General features: G+C 36.2%; 1 protein-coding gene across 1 annotated transcript in view; it reads left to right on the top strand.

The window, feature by feature from the left end:
* The window catches only part of LOC127873212 (1-phosphatidylinositol 4,5-bisphosphate phosphodiesterase beta-4-like), a 107,497-nt gene that overhangs the window by 37,126 nt on the left and 46,014 nt on the right, over positions 1-24,357 (top strand). The window contains exons 14-19 of the mRNA XM_052416972.1: positions 949-1,028; positions 1,651-1,735; positions 2,585-2,675; positions 5,025-5,135; positions 22,032-22,106; positions 23,877-23,983. Coding sequence (XP_052272932.1) covers positions 949-1,028; positions 1,651-1,735; positions 2,585-2,675; positions 5,025-5,135; positions 22,032-22,106; positions 23,877-23,983 — 549 coding nt within the window. The remainder of the gene's footprint in view (positions 1-948; positions 1,029-1,650; positions 1,736-2,584; positions 2,676-5,024; positions 5,136-22,031; positions 22,107-23,876; positions 23,984-24,357) is intronic.

Raw genomic sequence — 24,357 nt, 5'->3', positions numbered from 1 at the left:
GGTCGAAAAAGATGGCCACCACAGGGGCGGGGCATTTTTCCTTATATTGCTTTCATTAAACCATGTTAACACTCTAGAGGTCACATTTATTTTCCGATCATCATGAAAGTTGGTCAGAAGATTTGTCCCAATGATATATTGGATTAGTTCGAAAATGGTTTTGGTTGCTTTAAAAACATGGCCAAACAGGGGTAGGGCATTTTTGCTTATATGGCTAGAAATGGCTATAGTAAAGCCCTGTTAACACTCTAGAGGCCACATTTATTGTCCAATCTTCATGAAATTTGGTCAGAAGATTGGTCTAAATGATATCTTGGATGAGTTCGAAAATAATTATGTTTGCTTGAAAAACATGGCTTCCAAGGGGCGGGGCTTTTTCTTATATGGCTATAGTAAAATCTTGTTAACACTCTAGAGGCCACATTTACTTCCGATCTTCATGAAACTTGGTCAGAAGATTCATCCCTATGATATTTTGGACGAGTTCAAAAATAATGCCGGTTGGTTGAAAAACATGGCTGCCAGGGGGCGGGGCATTTTTCCTAATATAGCTATAGTAAAACCTTGTTAACACTCTAGAGGCCACATTAATTTTCCGATCTTCATGAAACCTGGTCAGAAGATTTGTCCCAATAATATCTTGTTATCTCAGGTGAGTGACTTTGGGCCTTTCAGGCTCTCTTGTTTTAACAGAAGTGGGAAAGAAAGATTCATATGATTATTATGGCATTATTGTTCATGCTTGTGTAATATTGTTAATACATCACTTTTGAATGAAATAAAACAACTTGAATTTTGAAAGTTACTGACAATTATTCTTGTTATATTGAATTTCTGTAAAGTTTAGTTTTATTTCTTGTATTAACTTGTATCGAAATTAATGCTTAATTGGCTTTTTTACAGCTATATATTAATTAATGAACCAACATGTTAAGTGTTTCTTTTAAGGATGTTATCATGGCTATTCAAGAAACAGCATTTGTGTCATCAGAGTACCCAGTCATCCTTTCATTTGAAAACCATTGCAGGTAAGTGATCTTGGCAGAATAGGAGCATTGCTCTGGAAAAACTTGGCTTAATGCATGTGGGTAAAGTATCATCCCAGATTAGCCTGTGCAGTGCATACAGGCTAATCAGAGACATCTCTTTCTGTAAAAACTGGATATTTACTTAGAAAAGGCTTTATTTAAACAGAAATTACAATAAAAGCAGAAAGTATCGTCCTGGACAGCACTTTGCACATGCATTAACCCTTTCAGTGCGGCAACCGAATTTTAAAGGCCTTTGCAAACAGTTTGGATCCAGATGAGACACCACAAAACGTGGCGTCTCATCAGGATCCAAACTGTTTGCTATTCTGATAGTATTCTTTGAACAAAATCTAAGAAAATGCTAATTTTAGAAATTCAGCAGACAACATTTTAGCAGACGACAAATTTCCCAGCATGCAAAGGGTTAAGTCCTGTTTTCCAAGAAGTAGACTCATATGCATTTGGATAATGTTAACATTAATGTAAGAAACACTACTTTCAATATTTGAAATGGTTTCATATTCTTACCCTGAATTATGCTACTTAATTGATTCTGATTATGCAAAATTGAATACCATGCTTAATTATAGCATTTGAGTTCTTGTATTATTTGTTGCAGCAAGTACCAGCAATATAAAATGTCGCGATACTGTGAGGAAATATTGGGTGATTATCTCCTTAAGTCACCGGCTCCTGATCATCCTGTGAGTATGTGTACCATTCAAGTTACAGAAGTTGCCGTGTGCAAAAGCGAAAGAACTAGAGATACATAAGCCGTGTTTAACATGGTCATGTATGTTTCTCAATTAACATTTCAGTAAAATGTATAGGTCATTCAAGTTTATAGATCTATTTTTATCTCTGATGAAGACAAATGTATTTTGCAGGTCTCTATATAATGTCATGTACTTAAGGTAATGCTAAAAATACATTGTTGCCATCTATGTTCCATATTTGCAATCTTTAAACAGTAAAATGTTATCACATAAATGCCAAGTTTGAGTCAGCGTATGCAGGTACAGTAGTTATTGAGTGCTTTTGAAAACTTATAAAAATTAAGAACACAGTTGATTTTCTTTTCTGAAAGTTTACTGAAACATACTAACATAATAATTTACACATGAAAGAAATGCAGATAATAATTTGAACATAAAAAATTACACATAGTCATTTCCACATAAACTCACACAATTAATTTGGCTGTTTTTAATGTTGTCACAAAAGAATGTGTGTTAGAATACAGAATGAATATGACCCTGGTTCTGGAAAAACAGGGCTTAAGGCATATGAGTAACGTTTTGTTCCAGTTTGCACAGGCTTATTAGGGAAGACACTTAATGCCTAAAATGGATTTTTTCTTAGAAAATACATCCTTTAATCTAAAAATACGATTGAAGCGGAAAGTGCGGTCCCTGATTAGCCTGTGTGGACTTGAGATGCTAATCAGGGACGTCACTCAACGTACATGCATTAAGCCCTGTTTTCCCAGAGCATGACTCAGTTATATCAACAATTGATCATATCTTGTCTATTATATGTTTCGTTGTGTGCAGCTTGAACCAGGAGTCCCACTGCCTTCTCCTATAGAATTGAAGAAGAAAATACTCATAAAAAACAAGCGACTGAAACCAGAAGTTGAGAAGCGTATGTATGAAGATCTGTTTAAATATAAACAGCATTCACCAATCCATTGTACTGCTTTCAATTGTCTGATTCACTTAAACAAATAAGCAGATAAGGACATTGTGGTATGATGGTTACATATCAGTGCTTTCCACTGGTCATTTAATGGTCACTCACCGGGGCGCTTGAATTTTGAAATCAGAGTCCGCGGGGCACCTGAAATTTTCCAATTAGTTTATTTTGGAAATTACTGCAGCTAACCATTCTTATGACCAAAGCGATATCGACTTCGCTGACAATTTTGAAAGACGATTTACGATCCTTTGTATCTTTACCCAACTAAAGCCCGCCTACAGGCGGAGCGTCGTATTGGAAAATCAATATTGGCCGATGAAAGCGCACACTTTGTATGACAGCACTCGTAGACTGGCAATACCTGCCGTTAAATCATGCAGACGACTCGTGACGTACATGTAATTGCCACAGAAATCCTGGCCAGTTACTAAGAAGACTGATGAAGGCAACCGGCTGTAATCCTCGTGGAAATCGTGCATTTCATGCATTATACATATACTGTCAAAACATTTATTTCAATCGTTAAGTGTTTAAACAAATTATTCTTGAATTCATTACGCAACTGTTTATGTTTTGTTGAAATATCAAATGAGTATAATTAAGTATGGAATCCGAAACCCACTCCTGCATGGCGATGTTGACGCGTTTGTAATCCAAACACACACTTCCGCATGTAACATATTCTTGCTTCAAATTAGCAGTGTCAATTTATTTTGTGTTGACCCTTTGTCTAAATAAAAAGGGCGCGAAAATTATGTAGCATGTACAACGGCGCGTCATTTCCATGGAAAGCGTGCGTGTATTGAGCTTTGTATAAACAAGCACACATCACGTGAGGGGATTTACGCATGGTCAGTGGCAATATTTCATCAAATCTATAAATATAAATCTTTAAATAGTCACTTATGCCAAAATTTATTTAATTCTTTAGAAACTTGGAAATTTGTGTTAAAAAAGTTATTGCGCACTTTCAGCGTCAATATTTACTGGATTTTTTTTAATAAACGGAATAAACGGGATTATCGGGTAATGAATATAAACTTGAAAAGTAGTAAGTATGCAGTAATATTCGGGTTGATATGGATCTATTGGGGAATCGATCGAGACGGGATCTATGCGGGTCAGTTATAAAACAATTAAAATATATCTTTAAATTCAATCGGTACCCCTCGCAGATTATCAATAATAATTAACTTATCCGATGTTTGACCGAAAGGGCCGAGAATGTGCGATTGCTTTAAATTGACTTTATAGCGGGAGGGGTTTCGTAAAGAGTCATAAAGCACCAAATTACCTCTTTTAACGCTGTTTTTCTCAGAGAAATAACGCACCACAGAACGTCAATTGACACGTTAAATGAAAATAAATCAACGTTGGGAAGGGACACTGCTCCCGAAGCCACCCCTGTTAGCCATGGGGTGCCTACAAAAATTCCTGTGGAAAGCACTGCATATGTATATTCATTTTTCCATTCAATAGATGGTTCTTTTGATTTTAGGAGACCAATTAAATGTCATGTTTCTAGTATACTTAAGTATTTTACATCTGTAGGAGATGATATTATCACAACAACAAATGCCTTATTGATTACCGGTAAAGCTATTTTCTATTTAGAGAAACAGATAAACACTTATTCTGGTAACTGAGAATAATTGTATTTACCTGAAATATTATCTCCTTTAAAGTAGTATAGTTACATTATTTAAGTACATATTTTTGTTTTGAGTTATTTTAGTATGGTATTGTTGTTACATTATTTTATATCTATGTTTAGTTTTATTTGAGTATCTTGAGCGTAAACAGAGTTGAGAGGATTGTATAAATCATGTTGAGACCTTAGATCATTGACTAAAATTAGACAGTTAGATCATCATACAAGTGATCAGTAGATAGTCACTTTCAACATTTCTGTGTGACCAGGGATTGAAAATAAACTGGACTTTGTGCTTTTACCTACCGATGCAATATCAAAAATCTTGATTTACAAGAAAAAGTATGGTAATCTATTCACTCAACTTCATTTTAGGTTATCTATTGACTCAACCTTATTGTAGGTAATCTAATCACTCTACTTTATTTTAGGTAATCTATTCACTCAACTCGATTGTAAGAAATCTATGCACTCGACCTAATTGTAAGGTAGTATTATCACTCTAACTCATTGTAGGAAATCTATTCACTGGACTCCATAGATGGTAATCTATTCACTTGAAGGGCAGTCGGGTAATATATTCATACTGTAGGTCAAATGGTTAAAGGTCCGTCTGATAATCTATTCACACAACCTCATTGCAGGTCAGATGGAGCTCTTCTTGCAAGGTCGGGACGCCATCAATGATGACCTCCCAGGAGAGGACCCTGAGGTAGTTGCTGAGTCAATAGACGGCGAGGCTGGACCCTTGAATGGTAATGCACTGCCTTCATTAGCTATTTTTGCTATAACAATATAATCCTGAGGCTGGAATGGTAAAATGGTAATTTTGAACACTTTGGGGATTTATTTGAGTCATGCTCTGGGAAAACGGTGCTTAATGCATGTGTGTAAAGTGTCGTCCCAGATAAGCCGAGCAATCATAATCAGGTACGACCTTTTCTGCCTTTAGTGTTTTTTTGTTAAGAAGAGACTTCATTTTACAAAAAAAAAAATTAAATGGGAAATTGTTGTCCCAGATTAGCCAGTGGGGAATGCAAAGGCTAGTCTGAGACGACACTTTACCCACATCCGTTAAGTCTGGTTCTCCCAGAGCTAGGTTCATTTCTTTGAAATTTTGTGCAGTTTTGCCATGCAAAAAGTTCCATCGTCCTTTGGAAGTCAACTGGTGTTATTTAGATAATGATAAAAGATGATAGGCTCCTATGGCTTTCAGGCGAAGATGGAAGGCTACTTTTGGCACCTTCATAACTATTTGTGTGTTTTTGCTATAACAGCCAGTTTTGCTATAACAATGTACATGTGGCAGTCATATTTAAGCACAAACTGTACCCCATTATATTAGACTAAAGGGACATATTTCTTTGTCCGTTTGTTGATCACCCATGATATGCTACACCTTTTGTACGTGTCTTGCATGCTGTATCAACTATTGCTGCAGTGAATTTTCTGTGAGGTATCGATTTTTTGCACTTTCATTAATTAATTTAATCAATTGTAGATGTACTTAGTTACCAAACCCAGCTGTTCTTTAAGATTTCAAATATATATTGTTTTCTTTACTTAATATTGCTGGTCAGCTGGTATCGCTTTCAAGTCTAAGTTTTTCATCTCTAACTATTATAGACATTAAATTGCTTATAGGTCAGTTGTTTATTGGTGAGAAAACTGGAGATTGTTTAAGGGAAGATAAGCATCAATTTATTCGTTTTAGAAAAAGTTGTCTTTGTTAATTATAGGTAGTTAGACCGTGTGAAAACCTTTGGTTTGAAACACTTCATAAAAGGTACCTATGTGTACTTCATGCTGAGCTCAAAATAATAGGGATATTTGTGAAAATACCTATTGAAATACCCTTTAGAAAGCGTTAGTACTAGTATGCAGGGATCATATTTTCCCGCAACCTCAATCGGTCTGGATATAAATGGGGGAAAAGTATCCGAAAATTTATGTCCGAAATCATGACAAATTAAGTCAAAATATAAACCATTGATTTTGCCATTCATGAAGGTGGTATAATAAATGTACAAGTAAAATTCCCTTAGGCATTTATTTAAACAGAACATTCGAGTTTTCTCAACTGGTTATATCATTTGCTAGTTCATTGTTGTTTCGTGTGCTGTTTTATCAGACTTTTTTTCATCGTTGTCAATTTTATTAATCCGTTAAGTCTATACCAATGTTTTAAATTGTTGTCGACTCGATAATAGCTTACAAACATGCACTGCAGAACCAAACAAATGTCTGTGCGTAGGTTGGCTACTGACAATAATAGACCAAATAATTAAGAAAATATTTGTGTACGTTATAGTTTGTTGTCAAATAACAAACGGCCGATAGTTTAGATGCGTAGGGATTAAATCACGAGAGCGAAGCATTTGAAACCACGCATCTTATTTTCCGCTCGTGAGTTATTCAACAACAAACTATAAAGTTCATGAATTATTTCGATTCAAACACAGTTTTACTGAAGATTTATACAATTTATATTATTTATCTTGTGTTCTATTTTATGTGAAGTTCCGCCCATAAAAATAACTTTCGGCTGTTCTGTCGATCAGATCCGCCGACTTTCATTCATAATTATAGTACCGGATTATTACGCTGGTGGAAAATGTATCGGCATGTTTTGTTTAGTTACAGCGCGTGCTTTCAGACGCGTCTTTTCGGATGCGACTTAAATCCGCTGTTCACAAGTTTTTGATTCTTGGTCTGACGTGCAATAAACCGGTCATGACTGGTTAAGAGACTGCAGTGAATGGTTTATCCACTGACTCTAGATGAGGTCAATATACGCTCCGTGGTTTATCACACCTAATCGAGATAAGAATGTCATTAGGGTGTGTTAGCATGTACACTGTGTAATCGATTTCATGACATGGGAATTTTAGCAAACAAAATCGGACCGACTGTTTGGGATTTTCAATCGGTCTATCATGACCCAATCGGTCTAGGACCGACAAAACCGAAAACAATATGATCCCTGCTAGTATGCATAAGACAATTGAAGTGCGGATAATGTTGTACATTAAAAATCTTGCATAAAAGTAATGTTGAGATAAGTTTACTACTATATATTATTTAACAATTTAAGTACATTTCGTTATTTACATTCTCATTATTTTTTCATCATGGTATTAAGAACAACACATACAAATTAATACTCTTTAAGGTCACATACTGTTTCTTACAATATCTTTTACTCAAACTGGATACTCTATCCAGTTCATGGACAGGTGGGTCATGTAATCTTTTACAAAATATATCAGGGTTATGTACCCTTTCAAGTATAGCCTTATGTTGAGTTCCAACTTAATTCGTTCTGTAGAGTTACTTGAAATAATTTGGTTGTGAAATGGAAGTGTTCTGGTCCATGCAGCTAAGGGCATAGAAACAGTTAAATATAGGGAATATTTCAGAAAGATTGAAAAAAGGGACATAAGTGGTGTTTTAGTTACTTCCCTTTAAAGATAAAGACCAAGGTAGACCGAATTGTTTTTAGGTTCACCTATTTGGAATCTTCAGTTTTTATAGTTGTTTTCCATAGAATAGTGAAGGAATGGCACCTACAGTGACAGCAATTGTTCTCTTATATGAGCCGCGTTCTGAGAAAACTGGGCTTAATGCATGTGCGTTAAGTGTCATCCCAGATTAGCCTGAGCAGTCCTGCACAGGCTAATCAGGGACGACACTTTCCGCTCTTATGGTATTTTTAGTTTCAAGGAAGTTCCCTCCTTACCAAAAATCTAGTTTAGGCGGAAAGTGTCGTCCCTGATTAATCTGGGATGACACTATGCACATGCATTAAGCCCAGTTTTCTCAGAACAAGGCTCATATTATTTATTTTTGTCAAATTGATTGCAAAATTAGTAATATGTCCTATGTCTGATGATGATTTTATTAGTCATGTGAATAAAGTATTCCTTCTGATAATGTTTTTTCATTCATTATGTATGTACCATATTGGTTGTAAAACAGGAAATAGCATAGAGTGTTTTGTGTTGTATCCAACATTAATTATATCAGATACACTTTTTTCTTATCCTTTGATTTCAACAAGGCAGCATATAGCAGTCTGTGTGTCATTCAGTATGTCCAGATATTTTTTGTAAAAAATATCTAATTATACAGTAATACATGGCTATGTCCGGTATCTATGGATTTAAAAAATAAGTTTGTAAAATGGAAACCATCATAGGAATCATTTGTACTTTTCTCTCTATCTCAAAGGTGAAGGTCACAGTTTGTGGTCAAATACATGACCAGGATGTTTTTCTTTATGATATCTAGGCAAAGTTTGACATTGGGTCATGTGGGGTCAAAATCTTGGTCACGAGGTCCATATCTTACAAAAACCTTGTAAACACTTAAGGGCCCATAATGTTTGATTCAATAATAATGATAATTTAGGAGGAAGTTTGTGAGGGCAATATTTAGGCAAGGTTTTACATTTTGGTCATGTAGGGTCAAAATCTAGGTCAACAGGTCAAAGCTTGAAAAACCTTATTCCTACATACCCCTGGTATATCAGGTGAGCAACCTAGGACCTTAGGCCCTCTTGTTCTTTGTAAGCACGAGGGTCACCACTGGTTTAATATTTGGTCTGCTGCAACATACAGTGGTCCTTTCCTAAGTTTGTTCAAATCATTCGCCTGTGGTCAAAATTGGCCCCTTTTTAGATGTAACTTGTTTTTTAAATATGTTTATAGTAAAAAAATTAATTTGTTTTAATACAGTCTCAGACTTCATTAAGTCTTTGTCATACAGAGTAAAACCTAGATGAAAACTATAGTAATACCCAAACATTACTCAATCTAACATAACAGGTTAGTTCCTACATTTCTTGGGTAAGTGCCCATGGGCTAGTGTCATAAATTATTATATTCTTGCAGTTTCAAAAGGAATTTTATCTTCTTTCCTCCGTAAGTTACTTTATTATGCCCACCTTCGAAGAAGAGGGGGTATATAGTTTTGCACATGTCGGTCGGTCGGTTGGTCCGTCCACCAGATGGTTTCGGGATGATAACTCAAGAGCGCTTAGGCCTAGGATCATGAAACTGCATAGGTACATTGATCTTGACTGGCAGATGACCCCTATTGATTTTCAGGTCACTAGGTCAAAAGTCAAGGTCACAGTGACTCGAAATAGTAAAATGGTTTCCGGATGATAACTCAAGAATGCTTAGGCCTAGGATCATGAAACTTTATAGGTACATTGATCATGACTGGCAGATGACCCTTATGGATTTTCAGGTCACTAGGTCAAAGGTCAATGTCACAGTGACTCAAAATAGTAAAATGGTTTCCGGATGATAACTCAAGAATGCTTACGCCTAGGATCATGAAACTTCATAGGTACATTGATCATGACTCAAAGATGACCCCTATTGATTTTCAGGTCATTAGGTCAAAGGTCAAGGTCACAGTGACTAGAAACAGTAAAATGGTTTCTGGATGATAACTCAAGAATGCTTACGCTTACGATCATGAAACTTCATAGGTACATTTATCATGACTGGCAGATGACCCCTATAGATTTTCAGGTCAAAGGTCAAGGTCACAGTGACTCAAAACAGTAAAATGGTTTCCTGATGATAAATCAAGAGGTCAAGGTCACAGTGACAAAAAACGTATTCACACAATGGCTGCCACTACAACTGACAGCCCATATGGGGGGCATGCATGTTTTACAAACAGCCCTTGTTCTCATTGTTTTTGTAAGGATTTTTTGACGATGCTGCAAAGCAGCTCGTCTAAGTAATCATACCATGAAAAAATTCTTCACAATAGCCACCAATGTAAAAGACCAAGCCAGTCCGATTGAGATAGCTCGATTTTTCTAATCGGCATACCTCGCTGATTATCATTGATAAAGGTAAAGGATGCTCAGCTATAAATAGGACAGCATATTTTTGGAAAAAAAAAATAGTTTGAAAATATTAATTTTAAATCAGTCAGTATTCAATCCATTATATGTTTATAGATCAATGAAACAACTATGCATTTTCTGTATTGTATTTGACATTTGTCATGATTTTGTAAATAAATTGTGAATGAAAACATGTATAATTAACGTTTAACGCGATCATGAGTGTAAAGAAACCGAATTATTTCGAACCTGCCATTTGTAAACGTTATAGCGAATATGGTATATAAACAACATAATAGCCGTACAATATCTATGAAACTCGCTTTTATGCGTGCTTTCTCATTTTGCATATTTAATAAACTTTTCAAACAGAAATTACAGAGCCACATCAGTGCACATACTATGTTTTATAATTCATTCGTTTGTTGGATATTGTTTGCTGTTTTAAACACACTAGGTCATATCGCGGATATTTAGTTAACCTTACCATGTGTTCATGGGCGAATTCACGTATTCAAGTGCTCTTACGACTATGTGCTCTTACCTACTTTCGGGAATCATCATAAAAGTATTGTTGTACTTAACGAACAAACATGCCTAAGCTTATTGAATTAGAGAAAAAACAGTAATCAAAAGAGAAAAAATTATATGTTCATACACATAGGCATGTGAAATCACATCCGTACACAATTATCATTATCTTAGGAAATGACACAACGAAATATAAAGTTTTGTATGATATATAGTGAAACAAGCAAATTCGTAGAATTGATATCCCCCGCAACATATGCTTTGTTTGAGGATGGGTGCAAATCGGACGGATGAACATACTGACAGATGGACGGACGGAGGACAATAGCTCAAAATAACAAGATACAAAGGGCCATAACTCTGGTTTTAACAGATGGTGTACAATGCCATTTGACGTGAATCATCCTCTTATGCATATATATACTCATACAAAGTTTCAATGAAATACGCCAAAGCACTTCCAAGATATGGCTCCGGACAAAAAAGTGACGGACGGACGCACAGCCGGACAGACAGCCGGACAACGCCAAAACAATATCTCTCCGCCTCTGGTGGGGGATATACACTCATACCAAGTTTCAATGAAATCCGCCAAAGCACTTCCAAGATATGGCTCCGGACACAAAAGTGCCTATAGTAAAAAGCATTTTTTTAAGATACAAAGGGCCATAACTCTGTTTTTAACAGATGGTGTACAATGCCATTTGGAGTGCATCATCCTCTTATGCATATATATACTCATACCAAGTTTTAATGAAATCCGCCAAAGCACTTCCAAGATATGGCTCCGGACACAAAAGTGCCTATAGTAAAAAGCATTTTTTAAGATACAAAGGGCCATAACTCTGTTTTTAACAGATGGTGTACAATGCCATTTGGCGTGCATCATCCTCTTATGCATATATATACTCATACCAAGTTTCAATGAAATCAGCCAGAGCACTTCCAAGATATGGCTCCGGACACAAAAGTGCCTAAAGTAAAAAGCATTTTTTCAAGATACAAAGGGCCATAACTCTTTTTTTACAGATGGTGTACAATGCCATTTGGCGTGCATCATCTTATGCATATATATACTCATACCAAGTTTCAATGAAATCCGCCAAAGCACTTCCAAGATATGACTCAGGACACAAAAGTGCCGGACGGACGGATGGACAACGCCAAAACAATATCCCTCCGCCTTTGGTGGGGGATAATTAAAGAGCATGGTGTAATTAAAGAGCATGTCAAGTTTTGAATATAATTGCTGAAACGTAATGTTATAACCCACAAATGTTTTACTGTAACAGAACGTTTTTAGTTCACCTGAGCACAACGTGCTCATGGTGAGCTTTTGTGATCGCTTTTTGTCCGTCGTCCGTTGTCCGTTGTGCAGCGTCAACATTTGCCTTGTTAACTCTCTAGAGTCCACATTTATTGTCCAATCTTCATGAAATTTGGTCAGAAGATTGGTTTCAATGATATCTTGGATGAGTTCGAAAATAGTTACGTTTGCTTGAAAAACATGACTGTCAAGGGGTGGGGCATTTTTCTTTATATGGCTATAAATGGCTATAGTAAAATCTTGTTAACACTCTAGAGACCACAGTTATTGTCTGATCTTCATAAAACTTGGTCAGAAGATTCATCCCAATAATATCTAGGACGAGTTTGAAAATGATGCCGGTTGGTTAAAAAACATGGCCGCAAGGGGGCGGGGCATTTTTCCTTATATGGCTATACTAAAACCTTGTTAACACTCTAGAGGCCACATTAATTTTTCGATCTTCATGAAACTTGGTCAGAAGATTTGTCCCACTGATATCTTGGATGAGTTCAAAACTGGAAACCTTTGCTTGAAAAACATGGCTGCCAAGGGGCGGGGCATTTTTCCATATATGGCTATATACGGCTATAGTAAAATCTTGTTAACACTCGTGAGGCCACATTTATTGTCCAATCTCAATGAAACTTGGTCAGAAGATTCATCCCAATTATTTCTTGGACGAGTTCGAAAATGATGCCGGTTGGTTGAAAAACATGGCCGCCAGGGGGCGAGGCATTTTTAGCTCAAGGTGAGCTTTTGTGACCAGTCTTTGTCCGTCTTCTGTCTGTCCGTCTGGCGTCCACATTTAGTTTGTAAACACTCTAGAGGCCACATTTCATGTCCGATCTTCATGAAACTTGGTCAGAAGATTTGTCCCAATGATATCTCGATCAAGTTCGAAACTGGGTCATGCTGGGTCAAAAACTAGGTCAAAAAAAAATAAAAACCTTGTAAACACTGTAGAAGTCACATTTTATGCCCAATCTTCATGTAACTTTGTCAAAATGTTTGGCTAAATGATATGTTGGTCGAGTTCAAAAGTGGTTCCGGTCCATTGAAAAAACATGGCCGCCAGTGGGCGGGGCAGTTTTACTTATTTGGCTATAGAGAAACCTTGTAAACACTCTAGATGTCACAATATTTGCCCAATCATCATGAAAATTGGTCAAAATATTGGTCTTATTGATATCTCGGACGAGTTTGAAAATGTTCCAGATCGGTGAAAAAACATGGCCACCAGTGGGTGGGGCATTTTTGTCTATATGTATTTAGTGAAAACATGTGAACACTCTAGAAGTCATATTTTTTACCCAATTTTCATGAAATTTGGTCAGAACATTTCTTTCCTTGATATGAGAGTTGAGTTTGAAAATGGTTCCGGTCAGTTGAATAACATGGCTGCCAGGGGGGTTGGGGCAGTTTTCCTTATTTGGCTATAGAGAAACCTTGTAAACACTCTTGAAGTCACAATTTTTGCCCCATCAGCATGAAAGTTGGTCAAAACATTGGTTTTATTGATATCTCGGACGAGTTCGAAAATAGTCTAGATCGGTGAAAAAATATGGCCGCCAGTGGGCGGGGCATTTTTAACCAGGTTTTCCGAAGGAAAAAACTGGTTATTAGATTGGCGAATGCGGGCGGGCTGGCTGGCTGGCGGGCGGGCGGAACAAGCTTGTCCGGGCCATAACTATGTCGTTCATTGTCAGATTTTAAAATCATTTGGCACATTTGTTCACCATCATTGGACAGTGTGTCGCGCGAAATAATTACATCAATATCTCCAAGGTCAAGGTCACACTTTGAGTTCAAAGGTCGAAAATGGCCATAAATGAGCTTGTCCTGGCCATAACTATGTCATTCATTGTGAGATTTTAAAATCATTTGGCACATTTGTTCACCATCATGGGACGGTGTGTCGCACGAAAGAATCACGTCAATATCTCCAATGTCAAGGTCGCCACGACTAAAAATAGATTTATTTTGAAACAAACTTACAAAGGGGGTTAATTTTGTTTGTTCATTTCAAAAGTTCAGTTTGAGTTTTCTCCCTTTATCAGATTTTTTTTTCACAATGAAAACCTGGTTTTGTGACAAGTTTGTCCCTTGTTTCTCTATATGTATATAGTGAAAACATGTGAACACTCTAGAAGTCACATTTTGGCCCAATTTTCATGAAATTTGGTCAGAACATTTGTTTCTTTGATATGAGAGTTGAGTTCGAAAATGGTTCCGGTCAGTTGAATAACCTGGCTGCCGGGGGGGGGGGGGGGGGGGGGCAGTTTTCCTTATTTGGCTATAGAGAAACATTGTAAACACTCTAGAAGTCACAATGTTTGCCCAATCATCATGAAAGTTGGTCAAAACATTGGTTTTATTGATATCTCGGACAAGCTCGAAAATGGTCCAGATCGGTGAAAAAACATGGCTGCCAGTGGGCGGGGCATTTTTATGTCCCCCACTATAGTAGTGGGGGACATATTGTTTTTGCCCTGTCTGTCTGTTGGTCTGTTGGTCTGTCTGTCTGTTTGCGCCAACTTTAACATTTTGCAATAACTTTTGCTATATTGAAGATAGCAACTTCATATTTGGCATGCATGTGTATCTCATGAAGCTGCACATTTTGAGTGGTGAAAGGTCAAGGTCAAGGTCATCCCTCAAGGTCAGAGGTCAAATATATGTGGCCAAAATCGCTCATTTTATGAATACTTTTGCAATATTGAAGATAGCAACTTGATATTTGGCATGCATGTGTATCTCATGGAGCTGCACATTTTGAGTGTTGAAAGGTCAAGGTCAAGGTCATCCTTCAAGGTCAGAGGTCAATTATATGTGACCAAAATCGCTCATTTTATGAATACTTTTGCAATATTGAAGATAGCAACTTGATATTTGGCATGCATGTGCATCTCATGGAGCTGCTCATTTTGAGTGGTGAAAGGTCAAGGTCAAGGTCATCCTTCAAGGTCAGAGGTCAAATATATGTGGCCCAAATCGCTTATTTTATGAATACTTTTGCAATATTGAAGATAGCAACTTGATATTTGGCATGCATGTGTATCTCATGGAGCTGCACATTTTGAGTGGTGAAAGGTCAAGGTCAAGGTCATCCTTCACAAGGTCAAGGTCATCCTACTATGTCAAACATCATATAGGGGGACATTGTGTTTCACAAACACATCTTGTTCTCTATATGTATATAGTGAAAACATGTGAACACTCTAGAAGTCACATTTTTGGCCCAGTTTTACATGAAATTTGGTCAGAACATTTGTTTCCTTGATATGAGAGTTGAAATCGAAAATGGTTCCGGTCAGTTGAAAAACATGGCTGCCGGGGGGTGGGGTAGTTTTCCTTATTTGGCTTTAGAGAAACCTTGTAAACACTCTAGATGTCACAATTTTTGCCCAATCATTATGAAAGTTGGTCAAAACATTGGTTTTATTGATATCTCAAACGAGTTCGAAAATGGTCCAGATCGGTGAAAAAACATGGCCGCCAGTGGGCAGGGCATTTTTCTGTATATGTATATAGTGAAAACATGTGAACACTCTAGAAATCACAGTTTTGGCCCAATTTTCATGAAATTTGGTCATAACATTTGTTTCTTTGATATGAGAGTTGAGTTTGAAAATGGTTCTGGTCAGTTGAATAACATGGCAGCCGGGGGAGGGGGGGAGTTTTGTCTGGACAATATCTCGGTCAAGTTTGACGTTTGGTAAAGATTGAATGAACCGACTCCTCTCAGGTGAGCGAACTAGGGCCATCTTGGCCCTCTTGTTCCTTATATGGCTATAGTAAAACCTTGTTAACACTCTAGAGGCCACATTTATTGTCCAATCTTGATAAAATATAGTCAGAAGATTTGTTTTAATGATATATTGGATGAGTTCGAAAATGGTTACATTTGCTTGAAAAACATGGCCGCCAAGGGGCAGGGCATTTTTCCTTATATGGCTTTATAAGGCTGTAGTAAAATCTTTTTAACACTCTAGAGGCCACATTTATAGTCGGATCTTCATGAAACTCCGTCAGAAGATTCATCCCAGTAATATCTTGAACGAGTTAAAAAATGATGCCGGTTGGTTGAAAAACATGGCGGGGCTATTTTCCTTATATGGCTATAGTAAAACCGTTAACACTTTAGAGGTCACATTTATTTTCCGATTCTGGTCAGAAGATTTGTCCCAATTATATCTTGGATGAGTTCGAAAATGGTTTTGGCTGCTAAAAAAACATGGCCACCAGGGGCGGGGCATTTTTCCTTATATGGCTAGATATGGCTATAGTAAAATCTTGTTAACTTTCTAGTTTGTTTGCTCAATCTTCATGAAATTTGGTCAGAACATTTGTTTCCTGTGTAGTAAAGTTTGGTTTTATTTTGTCAATATTATGTGACATTAACTGTATTATGTAATTTTTCATAACACCGAATTTTCATAGTTGACATAACTGTTTTAGTCATTAACACATGATAAGCCTTTCAACTAAGAGATAACTGTAAGAAAGACAACATGTACATGATTTTGCAGTATATATGCAGTATTTATCTCCCTTGTTTAACCTGGTTCAGTAATCTTTTTTTAGTTCTGCTCTGGAATTTGGGAAGATATTGATCATTGATAAATGCACTGTTCTGAGGGAAAATTGACTACTCTGCCATTGATCTCTTCTGAACTGTATAAAATAAGCTGTTTTGGCTGATTTAAAACACCTCTTGATGCTTTCTTGAAAAGTAAACAGCTCTTGAAAAAGGTTTGAATTTTGAAATAATTAAACTCTAAATTATTTTTAACACCAGCATCAAGACATTTTGGCATTATTTTCTAAATTATTCTTATTATTTAGATTATTTTTATTTGCCTTTTTCTAAATTAGAAAGACTCTATTCTATTTCAATAACTTTAGTATTTTTTTCTTATTTTTACATTTGATTCACTAAAGTTTCCTAATCTCCATAAATATTGTTCTTAAGATTAAATTAGACCTATTTTGTAAACTAGATTTTTGAAGCACTTTCTAGACTAACAGTAACTTATATTGATATCAGTTTTTTTGACAGATTTTGAACTTCTTTTTACATTCATTAAGGTATTTGTTTTATGTTGTTCATTTTTGTAAGGATACTTAGATTCTTTAGACTTGGCTCGTACCTGTTCTTAATTTTCTGTCATTATTCTTCATTTTCCGAGTTCTTGGATTAAAAATTAGTTATTTTTGTTAAAGCTGCCTTGGTTTCACTTATAAATAAATTCTTTGAGTGTATTTAGGCGTCCCTGACTGAACGCCTTTAGTTAATTGAATTACAACCAGTCAGTATAGTCATCCTGACCGGAAATAAGAGTTCGTCAAATAAATATTTCCGCATTACATAAGTGCTCACAAAGTTACATAACTTGTAACCATCCTGTGACAGGTTCATGTGCGTAAGCGAAGGAGACCCCACTACTACACCTGGATAGGACAGTTGAGTTTGATGATGGTTTGGATCTGTAAAAAAACATGGCCGCCAGGGGGGGGGGGGGGTCTTTTTCCTTGTATTTATATAGTAAAAAAGCTTGTGAACACTCTAGAAGTCACATGTTTTGCCTTATCATCATGAAATTTTGTCAAAACATTAGTTATGTGGATGTCTCAGACCAGTTTGCAAAATGGTCATGATCAGTGAAAAAACATGGCTGCCAGGGAGTGGGGCAGTTTTCTTTATATGTATATTGTGACAACATGTGAACAGTCTAGAAGACACATTTTTTTCCCAATCTTCATGAAATTTGGACATATCTTGGAAGAGCTAAAAAATGGTTCAGGTCTGTTAAAAAAACATGGCCGCCAAGGGGCCATTTGTTGTTCATTCTTCATGATACTTGGTTAGAACATTTGTTCCATTGATATCTTGGGCTGCAAAGAACAGGTCATTTCTTTTTATCTCAGGTGAGCGACTTTGGGCCTTTCAGGCCCTCTTGTTTTTCTTACCCAAAATTTCGTACCCACATACACAATTGTGGTGATGTAGATAAACTTAAATAGATGCTTTTATATCCATCCTTTTCAAAAGCATCGTCACACCAGTACTCTCAGTACTTTGATTTTTTAATGTAATTGTATATTCTCTGTTTACATGAGTAAATATATTTTCACTGTTTTCATTAATAAATCAACGTCTCACATAAAAGGGTACATCAGTGCATACAAATGTTATTCAGTGTTTAAAAAGTTGAAAATGAGCAGTAATTTTTTTGTTAAAATATCAAATAATAATTGCTGTTTGGATTGTGAATTGTTGTGAAAATCAGTCAGGTTATTCAAAGCGAACATTGATATTAATTTGCACACAAACCATCACGACTTCAGTTATGAAGCCCTGTGTTCCTCATTGCTAATTCATATATTATATCAGTCAAATCTTACGCTCAACACCTTACTTAACACCTTTCACACAATCCTAACACTCAAATCCTTACACTCAACACCTTCACACAATCCTTACATTCAATCTTACATTCAACACCTTTCACACAATCCTCACTTTCAAATCTTACACTCATTACCTTTCACACAATCCTCACACTCAAATCTTACACTCAACACCTTTCACACAATCCTCACACTCAAATCTTACACTCATCACCTTTCACACAATCCTCACACTCAAATCGTACACTCAACACCTTTCACACAATCCTTACATTCAAATCTTACACTAAACACCTTTCACACATTCCTCACATCAATCTTACATTCAACACCTTTCACACAATCCTCATATTCAATCTTACATTCAACACCTTTCACACAATCCTCACACTCAAATCTTACACTCAACACCATTCACACAATCCTCACACTCAAATCTTACACACATCACCTTTCACACAATCCTCACACTCAAATTTTACACACATTACCTTTCACACAATCCTCACACTCAAATCTTACACTTAACACCATTCACACAATCCTCTTACTCAAATCTTACACACATCACCTTTCACACAATACTAGCACTCAAATCTTACACTCAACACCATTCACACAATCCTCACACTCAAATCTTACACACATCACCTTTCACACAATCCTCACACTCAAATCTTACACTCAACACCTTTCACACAATCCTCACATTCAAATCTTACACTAAACACCTTTCACACAATCCTCACACTCAAATCTTACACTCAACACCTTTCACACAATCCTCACATTTAATCTTACATTCAACACCTTTCACACAATCCTCCCATTCAATCTTACATTCAACACCTTTCACACAATCCTCACATTCAATCTTACACTCAACACCTTTCACACAATCCTCACACTCAAATCTTACACTCAACACTTTTCACACAATCCTCACACTCAAATCTTACACTTCACACCTTTCACACAATCCACACACTCAAATCTTACACACAATACTTTTCACAAAATCCTCATACTCAAATCTTACACTACACCTTTCACAAAATCCTCACACTCAAATCTTACACTCAACACCTTTCACACAATCCTCACACTCAAATCTTACACACAACACCTTGCACACAATCCTCACACTCAAATCTTACACTCAACACCTTTCACACAATCATCACACTCAAATCTTACACCCAACACCTTTCACACAATCCTCACACTCAAATCTTACACTCAACCCTCATCTTTAACCCACACACTTAACAGTGAGACTTTTACATTCAACCGTAACACCTTACATGCATCTTTTACTTTCTCATCGCTCTCTCAACCTTTATTTCAAAAACTCAACCGTACAATCAAACCCAACACTTAATCCCCTCATCCAACACTGAACCCTCACTTCTTAAGCTCAAGTCCTGTACTCAACCATTTACACTCAACTTTCTCCCTCAACTGTCACGCTCAATTGTCCCACGCAACCCTCTTGATATGATTGGTTCAGTTTAAATAGATGAAAATTTAATCTAACATCTCAAAAAAAGAAATAAACTCTTGATATGGTAACAAATTACAAGAGATTTCCTGAAGATATAATGAATTCGTGTCATTTGCTGTAAAACACCTTTGATTTAAGTCATTGTGATGAAGACAATAAGGTTTTGTATGGTTTGTCAGCTAGCCAATAGAGTGACTCAGGCCCCTTCACCCACTTGCTTTTAGAAACTAGACATAGCGATGTTTGATTGCAAGAGTCATTGATATACTCTTTAAGATGTGTTATTTTTCTCAAGAACACTCTAGAACATACTGATATATCTACGATTAGAAAGGACATGGATAGACTCTTTAAGATGTGTTGTTTTTCTCTAGAGCACTATAAAACATACTGATATATCTATGATTAGAAGGGACATAGATAGAGTCTTTAAGATGTGTTATTTTTCTCCAGAACACTATAGAACATACTGATATATCTATGATAAGAAGGGACATGGATATACTCTATAAGATATGTTATTTTTCTCCTGAACACTATAGAACATACTGATATATGATTAGAAGGGACATGAATAGACTCTTTAAGATGTGTTATTTTTCTTCAGAACATTATATAACATACTGATATATGATTAGAAGGGACATGGATAGACTCTTTAAGATGTGTTATTTTTTCTCTAGAACACAATAGAACATACTGATATATGATTAGAAGGGACATGGATATACTTTATAAGATGTGTTATTTTTCTCCAGAACACTTCTATAAAACATACTGATATATGATCAGAAGGGACATGGATATACTCTATAAGATGTGTTATTTTTCTCCAGAACACTATAGAACATACTGATATATGATCAGAAGGGACATGGATAGACTATTTAAGATGTATTATTTTTCTCCAGAACACTATAGAACATACTGATATATGATCAGAAGGGACATGGATAGACTATTTAAGATGTATTATTTTTCTCCAGAACACTATAGAACATACTGATATATGATCAGAAGGGACATGGATTAAGATGTGTTATTTTTCTCCAGAACACTTAAGAACATACGATTAGAAGGGACATGAATAGACTGTTTAAGATGTGTTATTTTTCTCCAGAACACTATAGAACATACTGATATATGATTAGAAGGGACATGAATAGACTCTTTAAGATGTGTTTTTTTTTCTCCAGAACACTATAGAACATACTTACATATGATTAGAAGGGACATGGATAGACTGTTTAAGATGTGTTATTTTTCTCCAGAAGATGATAGAACATACTGATATATGATTAGAAGGGACATGGATAGACTCTTTAAGATGTGTTATTTTTCTCTATAACACTATAGAACATACTGATATATGATTAGAAGGGACATGAATAGACTCTTTAAGATGTGTTATTTTTCTCCAGAACACTAGAACATACTGATATACAATTAGAAGGGACATGGGTATACTCTTTAAGATGTGTTATTTTTCTCTAGAACACTATATAACATACTGATATATAATTAGAAGGGACATGGATATACTCTTAAAGATGTGTTATTTTTCTCCAGAACACTATAGAACATACTGATATATCTTTGATTAAAAGGGACATGGCTAGACCCTTTAAGATGTGTTATTTTTCTCCAGAACACTATAGAACCTACTGATATATTATTAGAAGGGACATAGATAGACTCTTTAATATGTGTTATTTTTCTCTAGAACACTATAGAACATACTGATATATAATTAGAAGGGACATGGATATACTCTTTAAGATGTGTTATTTTTCTCCAGAACACTATAGAACATACTGATATATCTTTGATTAGAAGGGACATGGATAGACCCTTGAAGATGTGTTATTTTTCTCCAGAACTCTTTAGAACATACTGATATATGATTAGAAGGGACATGGATAGACTCTTTAAGATGTGTTATTTTTCTCCAGAACACTATAAAACATATTGATATATGATACAAAGGGACATGGATAGGCTCTTTAAGATGTGTTATTTTTCTCCAGAAGACGATAGCAGTAGTTCCAGCTCCGATTCTCCAATAAGTGAACTGTCACCAAGCAAACCTGACAGAGACAGGGGTACATAACCGATGTTGTACTGTAATCATAGCATCCCGATAGGACTGTATGTTTCCTTTGTATTGGCGTAGGTTTCAGAGCAGATCTAGGAATGAACAGCTGTTATCAGATACTGAACCAACTGTGGAAAAACATGCTTAATTCATGTGCGTATAGTGTCATACCAGATTAACATGTACAATGCTCACAGGCTTATCAGGGACCATATGTTCCAACTAAACTTGAGTTTTGCTAAAAATAGACTTCCTTTAAAAGAAAAAGAAAAGTGAAAAATGTTCCTGATAAGCCTGTGTGGACTGTCTAATCTTGGACCACATGTTACACACATGCATTAAACCCTGTGTGGACTGTCTAATCTTGGACCACATGTTACACACATGCATTAAACCCTGTGTGGACTGTCTAATCTTGGACCACATGTTACACACATGCATTAAACCCTGTGTGGACTGTCTAATCTTGGACCACATGTTACACACATGCATTAAACCCTGTGTGGACTGTCTAATCTTGGACCACATGTTACACACATGCATTAAACCCTGTGTGGACTGTCTAATCTTGGACCACATGTTACACACATGCATTAAACCCTGTGTGGACCGTCTATCTTGACCACTTACCTCAGCTAACCGTTTTCCCAGAGTGAGGCTCATATTGTGAAAACAAATATCCTAAGAATACAAAGTGGTGGCATACATTTTAAACACGAAAAGATGCTGCTTTTTCTAAAAAAGATATTTGCAAACAAATTTTAACTTGCAGAGATATTCTTCCAACTTTATTTTTTCAGTTGCTAAGTCACCAAATGGGTTTTGCAACCAAGTTGATGTAGATGTCATTCAAATGAAAGAAAAATCTTATCACATGGGTGTATTAAGTTAGTTTTTCATGCAATAAATTAAGATGAGTGTGTTGAGTGTTTAGGTTAAATTAGTGTATACATGAACATTGTGGAAATGTCAAACAATGCACAAAATATGGTTCAAAAGTACATATAACATATGTATGATAAAAATGTGCCTTGAGACACTGACATATTTTGTAATCTCTAAATGAATTATTTGTTACTTACCTTAACTCTTTAAATTACTAAAAATCACATATCAATAAACTTTCATGTATGTATATTTTAGCTAAAAATCAACCTTGTTAAAAGCAAATGAGCTTGACTCTGGTAAAAAGGGGCTTAGTGCATGCACATTAAGTGTGGTCCATGATTAGCCTGTGCAATCTACACACTATCCTGGGACTACACTAAACACACATGCATTAAGCCCTGTTTTTGCAGAGTGCAGCTCAAATAATGAGCATCTTTGTGCAGTTTATGCTTTTTGTCAGTGCTTTGCTTGTGACATTGACTTGCTGTGTCTTCATAGCCCATAAACAAAGTAACTACAGAGCCTTCATAAGTTATAATAATTTATTGAAAACTTTGCTTTATTATTAATATTGTGTGTTAATTGCATGGTCTGGGCTGGTATTCACAATGCTCAATTGTGAAATCTTAATGAAAGTTGCACTTTGTTGAACATTTCAGATCAAATACTTTATGTGAAGTCTGATGCTTTATATATACATTAAGATAAATCTAACCTTTTAAGGAAAATTAACTTGTTGAGCTAAACTTATGTAAAAATACTCAAACACAAAGAACACAGAGACTTGACAAAATGTATGCATTTAAGGAATGTCCTTAAGTATTTCCTGTAGGATTTGTGTGAAGATGAATGCAGGTATTGACCTAAATGCAATGTCTGGTTGTTGCAGACATCTGTCCCACCAAGGCCAGTACGGACACTGACCCACACCCGGAGTTCATGATGGTGAAAACACCCGACTCCATCGAGGAGGATGACTTCAGTGTCAAGCCCAAGGTAAACGGTGAAAAGCATGGGAATAAAAATGAGCTGCATTCTGAGAAAACTGGGCTTAATGCATGTGCGTAAAGTGTCATCCCAGATTAGCCTGTGGAGTCCCAAAATCAAGTTAAGGCGGAAAGTGTCGTCCCTGATTAGCTTGTGCAGACTGCACAGGCTAATCTGGGATGACACTTTAAGCACATGCATTAAGCCCAGTTTTCTCAGAACAAGACTCAAATATATAACCATCAAGGTTATAGTAAATTGAACCCCAATGTCTAAAAAGACTATCAAGGTCTATTCAAGTCTGGCAGTTGTCACTTACTGGCACAGATCTGTGCACCTAGTACTGGTAAATCAGCTAACCAGGAAAAGTTTGATATGTTAAT

This window comes from Dreissena polymorpha, chromosome 3 (assembly GCF_020536995.1).
Source record: "Dreissena polymorpha isolate Duluth1 chromosome 3, UMN_Dpol_1.0, whole genome shotgun sequence".
NCBI classification, from domain to species: Eukaryota; Metazoa; Mollusca; class Bivalvia; order Myida; family Dreissenidae; genus Dreissena; species Dreissena polymorpha.
The sequence above is the reverse complement of the archived record's forward strand: the minus strand, read 5'-3'. Positions and strand labels throughout refer to the sequence as shown.